The 8,327-nt window shown below is 41.8% G+C and overlaps 1 protein-coding gene across 1 annotated transcript in view; it reads right to left on the reverse strand.

Moving 5' to 3' along the window:
• St6galnac3 (ST6 N-acetylgalactosaminide alpha-2,6-sialyltransferase 3) overlaps positions 1-7,126 on the reverse strand; it is a 534,011-nt gene extending 526,885 nt beyond the window's left edge. The window contains exon 1 of the mRNA XM_042685641.1: positions 6,994-7,126. Within this exon, the coding sequence (XP_042541575.1) occupies positions 6,994-7,011 (18 nt within the window). The 5' untranslated portion in view covers positions 7,012-7,126. The remainder of the gene's footprint in view (positions 1-6,993) is intronic.
• Between the last annotated feature and the right edge of the window lie 1,201 nt (positions 7,127-8,327).

Below are 8,327 nucleotides of genomic sequence, written 5' to 3' on the forward strand. Positions count from 1 at the left end.
ATTTATAACAAGCTATATAAAAGCTATATCTGAACACACATTCATATGTGAGCATATATGGTATATGATACATATAACATTTCATATGTATAATACATACAAAGTATATGTGCTATGTTATTTATAGGGTATATCATACAATAGTATATTATGGCATATCATACATTTGATAGAGATCACATATGATATGTACATTATATAGCTAGTTAGTTAGTTAGCTAGTTAGTTAGGATGCCCTCCACAAGCACCAGAGCTCAGCATCAAGCTGAACACCACTACTGAGGGAAATTGGGACAAGTTACTTAGGTATTTCTGAACTTCGATGCCTTCCTTTAGCCCAGGACCCACCTTGACCACTCCAGGTGTTTTAAAAAACAGAAACTATTATTGCCATTGTCATTCATCCAAAGTTCATAGCATTTACATGAGCCACTCATCTGCCCTCACTTCCTCCCCAAAGCATACTAACGTCCAGAGCAAAAACATCTGCTCCTTCACCAAAAGGCTGAAAATGAAGCCAGGCAGATCCTGGGATATCAACAGCCCCCAGTCAGCCATAAGTAATAACACTCCCTACACATGGATTACAGAAAGGGCCTCCTCTTCTGCATGTGGTGGGCTTTCCTACAGTTTTAGATTTATCATCTGTGAACCTGTGAAGTGTGAAGTCTCTGAGACATTCCAGGTTCTGTGAAGCCAGATGATATGCATATATCTGAGATCAAATAATGTCTGGTTTTTCTTTTGTTATTCACTTGTCTTCATTGATGTCAACCTTTGTTTTTAAAATGACTCTGACAAAAATCAGACAGTTCCTATATGTTCATTTCCAACCTTCTTGAAAACTGATGGATAAACCGATCAACAAGTTGCTTGTTTCACATTCGGGTGAAAAACGAAAGCTACATCCACAAAGAATCCAACTGCTTACAGAACAAACCATTAGTTCATGTGTGTAACTAGCACCTCAAAAATAATTAATGACGTCATTTATGTATTCATGGGGAACAGTTAAGAGTTCCCTTAATAAAAGCAAGGCTAGTTATTTGGACTGTTTTCTGTATTTCAGTGATGTACGTCATTGGGATTTTAATAGGAATTGCATTGAATTTGTATATTAATTTTGGCAATATTACCATTTTCACTATATTATGTCTGCCTATCCAAGAGCATGGGAGGTCTTTCCATTTCCTAGTGTCTTCTGCAATTTCTTTCTTTAACTTTTTATAGTTTTCATTAAATAGTTCTTTTACATCTTTGGTTAGGCTAATTCCTAAATATTTTATTTTTTGGGAGGTTATTGTGAATGGGGTTGCTCCCTTTATTTCCCTCTCTTCTTGTACATTGTCAGTGTACAGGAAGGCAACTGATTTTTGTGAGTTGATTTTGTATCCTGCTACTTTGCCGAAGTGATTTATGATTTCTAAGAGTTTGGGGATGGAGTTTTGGGGATCGTGAAGATATAGTATCATGTCATCTGCAAAAAGGGATAGTTTAACTTCTTTCCCTATGCAGATCCCTTTAATGTCTTTTTCTTGCCTTATTGCCCTGGCTAAGGGTTCCAGGACTATATTGAAGAGGAGTGAAGACAGTGGGCATCCTTGCAAGGCTAGTTCTTTGGAATAACAACTGAGAGCCAACTGGGTAGCAACCACTACTTTACCCGTGCACTCCCACACCACTGTGTACAACTTTCCAAGCACATTTTAATTGCTCCTTTAACGATTGGATCACCTCCCACTAAATCTGCAATCCTGTTTAGAGCAAAAATAGAATTCATTTGCAGATGCTCAGTGAAAGCTGGCTGATGAAACTAATGAAGGGCCCTGCCCATTGAGTGCAAAACCAAACAAGAGTAAAAGATGTAAACAGATCCCCAGACAGGACAGGGCAATATGTGCTGCTACAGAGATAAGAACTAAGACCATAGGAGCACAGAGGAAGGAAGCTTCCCACTACAGATGTGACACTCAGCCAGGCCCTGAAAGATGTGTAGAACATTTGCCCATGGAGGAAAAGTAATCACAGAGGGAATTTCTGGCAGAGAAAACAATATGAACAATAACAACTAACAGCTCATGATTATTAAGGACTTAATTCAGGTCAGGTCCTGTTTTGTAGAAATCAGCTCTTTTATTCCTGTAGGCACTATTTTTGCTCCCATTCCACAAATAAGGAAATTGAGGTTTAAAGCTATCACAACCCAAATAGATTGCTCTGACCTCAGAACCCAGGTTTCTAATTGTTGTTTGACCACAGAGCATATAGCTGGCAAGAAAGGAGCTCTCTCTCTAGAAATTTGAGATACATTTAGGTAAGTGTGGAGGATGTAGGTGAGAGACTAGTAAAGCCAGATATGTGGATAAAGACCAGAGGCTGAAGGAACTTTAGTACTATTGCTAACAGGTTGGGAGTGGGAAGGTAGACATTACAACAACAAATGATTGGTGAAAATATAACAGTAGCTCAGTGATGTATTGTATCATATTCTATTGTACTATATTCTACTGTATTTATTATATCCTATTGTATTTTCTCACTGCTACTATGTTCCTATGCTTCAGGAACTGGCAAAGCCATACTCTAAGGCAGAAATGACTGTCTCTACATATCCACACAGTGTCCTCTTCAAAACTGGAGACAGAAGTCAGTACAATTTACTAAGTATTTCTTAAGTATCAAAACTACAAGATACTGTGCACAAAAAGCATTTTCTGGGATGGATATGTGGCTAACGTGGTACAGTACTAGTCTAAAAAGTACTTGTTGACCAAAAAAAACCCAATTTGTATTATATAAACTTACAGGTACTCATTAACTTACAAAAGACAAGTGTATAACATAGAATTTTAACTTCACTACAAAACAACTGCAAATTAAAGCAGATATTTTCTTGTCTATCCAATTTCAATGACTGCTAAATACACCATGAAATCCTCGCTTGCACTCTTCCTTTGCTAGGGCAATTGAAAGAGGATTCAGTGGAGAATTCTGGAGCCCTAGAAGACCTCAGGGCCACTAAAAAGAGGCTGGTGCTTGAGTTGATTCTTCACTCTACAGTAGACTTATTCAGAAGAGCTGCCTAACTAAAAAAGACAGCAAGAAAAAAAAATGAACCTACTGTAATTTAGGTCTGACTTTATTTTTGAATCCTGAAATATAATGAATATGCAGATATCCTCAGCCTCTACAATAAGCCATTGGTAAATATGTGCTTAACCTTCTTTTAGAAACGAGGGCAGTAAATTTAAAAATTTCTTTGTGGCTCCACAATTAATAAGACATAACTAAGCCATACACATGTTTATGTTGTAAATGCCCAGGTAATGTGGAGAAACAATCATATGCATGGACAAAATGGGCCTTCAGAACCTGACTGGGAGAATTCCTTATCTCCTAAAAGGCCAATGTTTTAGCTGCCAGGGTATAAGCTTCTCCTCTTAGTGAATAATCTCCATTTTAGAGTCACTAGTGCTCAGTCAACAATGATGCTTTAATCAGCATCTCTCAGTTTTCTCCTAGGTAAAAATGGACAGGAAAATTCTACTTTAATTATTTGTTGAGAATTTATACAACTACAGAACTGAGTTGACAATGAGTCAAAAGTTATCTATCTAAAACACAAGCTCTAGCACAGACAATCCTATTCCAACACCATGAGTGGGGTGATGTTGCCTTGGGTAAACTTGATAAAATACAGATTTCATTGCTCTCTCCCTCCCTGCTTCCATTATGCCCTGCAGGGACCTATTTGCTATTTTATTCTTCACATTTTAACATAACCATTCATTTGAAGATAAGGTCAACAGTTTATTCATCTTGTCATATGAAGGGAGTTAAAACATGCCACCCTAAAATATACCACTGACTGCTTCAAATTGAAGGCAACTGAGAAAGAACAGATTAAGAAATGCTCTTTCACCTTTCCTTCTCTACTTAAGAGCAGGGCATAAAATTTACCATGACAAACATACCTTCCCTACACAAGAGGAAAATATTATTTATCAAAGATAAAGGTCAAAACTAAATTGTGTCAGATGCCGATGGCTCACACCTGTAATCCTAGCTACTCAGGAGGCTCAGATCTGAGAATCACAGTTCAAAGCCAGCCCAGGCAGTAAAGTCCATGAGACTCATATCTCCAATTAACCACCAAAAAACCAGAAGTGATGCTGTGGCTCACAGTGTACAGCGCTTGCCTTGAGCTGAAGAACTCAGGGATAGCATCCAGGCCCAGAGTCCATCAGTCCATGACTGACAAAAGCAAAAAACAAAACAAAACAAAAAATTATGAAAGATAATGATCAAGACCAAATTCAACATGTTAAAGCAAACTACATATTTAAAACTGTATTTTTCCATTAGTTTCCCTCACATGTTTGCCAGTCATTTTCCTACAATTTACTACCTCTCATCCAATGAGTTTACTACTCTTTGTTTGAAAATGTCATATAAAACTCTTCTTTGGGTCTGCACTTCTTTTTTGGGGGGGGGGTCTGTACTTCTTATACATATATGAACACCTTTTTGTATATATTCATCAAGACACTAACATCAAATACAAAATGCATGTCCTTCTCTTTTTAACCTGTCTTCTGTCCATTTGATCATCAGGTCCAGGCACAGGAGCCAACAGAATAAAGTCCTTTCCCCCCAAGAGATGCCAACAGCTCTCTCTAGAGCCAACCTGTGACATAAAAGAATGTTCATCACTTTATCCCACAACTCTGCTAAGAAATAATTACAATCATATGTCATTCTACAACTTGGGAAAAGGGAGGACCCACATTGACGTGACTGTAAAATACCAAATGTGAAAGGCCAAGCTTGCACTGAACCTCAGTCTTTGGACTACAACTTACATGTCCCACTGCATAATGTGTAGCCTTTTAAGGATGACATGGGAATGGCTTAAAAGTTGACAGACCTCGGCCTGAATGCAGGTTCACTCTATCCTTTACCCTGTATATCCCTAGGCATATCAATTAAACTCAAGACATTCAGTTTCCTCATCTATAAAATGGAGTTGAAAACAATAATACTTACTTTTAAAGATTTTATAAAAGAATAAAAGTTATATTACATGAAACAGACCAGGGCTTTAGTAGGTATTAACTAACTTATAATTGTTACTATATGTGGAGGAGGCGAGGAGGGGGGAAGAAACTTATTAAACCCTACTTATCACAACTGAACATATTAACATATGTTCAGCAACCTCACAGCAACCTGTGGAGTAAATGGCATTCGTTTGAGGAAACTAAAATTCACCGATATTTAAGTAACTTGTCCAAGTTTATGTAAGTAACAAGGGGCAGTGCCAGCATGTACACTTTAAAGTCTCTGCATACAAAGTCTTTGCTCTTTGCAGTCTGTCTACATCCCAAAGTCTCAGGCAGCTGTGCCCCCAAATGTCTGAGGTCAATGTGAGGTGCTGTACATGCAAGATCAGAGCAGACTCGTGTATAACTTGGAGTGTGGATTAAAGATGTTTGGAGGGGGTCAGAGATGTAGGTCAGTAGCAGAATATGTGTTGAGTATATGTGAGGCCTTGGGTTCAGTCTTCAGCAGTGCCTCTTCCATAAAAATGATGCTTGGAACATGTGCAGAGTGAAGGAAAACTAAAAGGGAGACAGCCAACAGTAAATGTCATGTTCCTTAATTTCCCTGTGAGCCAATAACTATATAATAGTAAAAATGGCTCATTAAGATTTCCTTGTGCTAAAAGTCCTGAGGTCAAAAATACCAAAATTGTAATACCAACGTATTATTTCCTTGTGATTTTGCTACCATTTGTTATGTCCTGGAAATTGTTCTCAAATAAACAGCGGAAGCTCAGGAAATCACAGGTAATGTCTGATCTTTACTCCTAAGAAAGGAAACCATATTCTATTAGATTGATTTCTGATTTGCATCAATAACACCAAGCCATGTTGGAAGATGATTCAGGTAACTGAAACCATGGTAGATGGCTCCTACTGAGAAGCAAATACTCTTTTACAATAACATACACAGACATGTTTTTAAAAATGTTTTCTAATATTTTTGTTTGTCGCTCACAGCTTCCTTCAAGCTGAGAATAAACAGGCCTTTGCATTCTCCAGTCAAGGCCCAGGAAACCATGCTGTGAATGATTTTTTATTCATGCAATCAGGTTAGGACTTGTAGAAGGGTAGTGCAGGAAAAAAAAACAAAAAAAACCAGGGTGAAAGGTGTATGTTACTGGTGTGATGGAAAGTGGTTCTCAAGGAAGAGACTCTTACACAAACTCTTCACACCTGAAGCCACAAGGCTGTGAACCCAGAGAGATACTCAAGAGCAGGCCAAGAAACTAGATTTGGAGAAAACTTTTAAAAAGGGAGGGCGGGGGGTGATTGGCCTTTGCTAAGTGTAGATCTAAGGTTCTGTCCTATTTAATACACCTTCCAATGAACTTTTCCCAAGTATAGCTGATGTCCAATAAAGCTAGCAGATCTCCTAGGAAACTCATTCCTAAGGGACTACCTGTAAACCCAGAAGTTTTTGGTCTTGACATAATCAAACGCCCAGTAGAACTCTCACTCTCCACCACCAACCCCCTTCGCAGCGCTACCTCCCTCCTCGCTAACAACCTCTGCCCGGTGGCTTCTGCTCTGCCCCAGGCCACTGAAAGGCCTCAGGCTGCGCGGAGCCGCGGGTCTGGCGGGAGCCCCGCTGCTCGCCCTGCAATCACCATTATTAGGCACACAGCCCCGCTCGGCTCCCCGGGAGCCGTCACTCTGCAGCTCCTCCGGTGCAGGCGCGAGCAGGCAGGAATGGTGGGAAAAGGAGCTGTGCCAGCTGCATGCTTCAGAATCTCCCTCCATATGCATTTGCCAAAGGAACAAAAAGAAAATCACTGCCAGCAAAAGACAACTGAGATGAGGATGCGGTGGGACCGCGGCTGACTCGGTGCCTCTAAGCAGCCAAGGGGCTGGTCAACCACGCGTCCGAGCCACAGATCCGACTCGTTACCTTCAGGATGCAGGCCATGGCGCTCCGCCGGCGCTCCGGCCACCGAGCGGCGGGCGCGCCTGGATCACGGGCAGACCCGGCGGCAGGCTGGAGACTGGCACCGCGGCTGGACCGCCCCAGCCCACATTCCCGCAGACCCAAAGAAGGGGACCGCGGCGCGAGCTGCGCGGCCACAGGCCCCGCCCCCCCGCGCCGTGGCCCCGCCCCCGGCTCTACTCACTGGCCGGCGGCCCGACAGGCTCCGCCCCCTGCGTCACGTGCTGTGGCTGGCGCCGGCGCCCGCCGCAGCCTCTAGTTCTCCAGCTGCTGCTACTTCTTTTCCTGTTCAGTGTTCTGTAGTTCAACGTATGCAAAATACTATGCATCCGGCGGTGATCCGGGTCCCGCCCGAGAGGGAGAGCGGTAGTTGCTCAGTGTGCTTTCACACATCAGAGCACGCCTAGAAGGCACTTCCCACTTTAAAAAGTTGGCTGGGTTTGGCGTGTCCCGCAGCAGGCTTTGGGCACATCCGAGGGTTCTTGGAAAGTAGCTGGCGAGGTTCCGCACATGCTCCCCGTCCCCCCCAATCCCCAACCCCGGGGAGCACTCCGCACAACCCGGCCTGATGGGCTTATCGAACATTTTCGAGTTGGCAATCCAGAAAGCTCCTTGCTGGGTCCTCCGACCCGAACTCGATCCCTCAAACAAAGCGCGGTGTGGCAGCTGTACCTAAAAGGTAGGTGGCCCGGGCAAAGAGCTTGCGGTTGGTAGGCATACATGTGTGGCCCTCTTGGTCTGTCAAAGAAGCCTGCAAAGAGGCCCCAAAATGTCTACCCCAGAGAAATTAGCCTTACTGGAAGCCCAAGCTAGTTTGCTCACCTAGATTCCATCACAGTATTTGAAGGAACTCCTTCATCAAGATACTTTACTACTTTAGCTCACGGTCCTTTGCAGGCCAGGAAAATTTACTTGTTTCATTCTTTCCTTTATTGATTCAGCAAGCTTTTGTTGAGTTACTACCAAGTGGAGGAATGAATCTTTTATAAACTGTGACTGAATGGAGGAAAAAATCTCTGAAATACTATAGGATCTGTCAGGACTAAGAGATTCACGGCATGGTCTTTGTACATCATGGAAAGATCACAGTTAAGTAGAAAAGATAAAGAGATGCATGCTAACAGACCATGATATTTAACCAAAAAGGAAGCAAAGCTTCAAAGAAATGTGAGCAAGAGTGGGCAGAGTACATTATTGTCTCTTCCTTGTACCTCTCTTTAATTTATAATACTACATAACTATAATAGTATCTGTCCTCACCAGAGTTACATGAGGTAATTTTCATTAGTGCATAAACC

The sequence above is a fragment of the Dipodomys spectabilis genome, unplaced genomic scaffold (assembly GCF_019054845.1).
Source record: "Dipodomys spectabilis isolate Male_0828 unplaced genomic scaffold, ASM1905484v1 ptg000002l, whole genome shotgun sequence".
NCBI lineage: Eukaryota > Metazoa > Chordata > Mammalia > Rodentia > Heteromyidae > Dipodomys > Dipodomys spectabilis.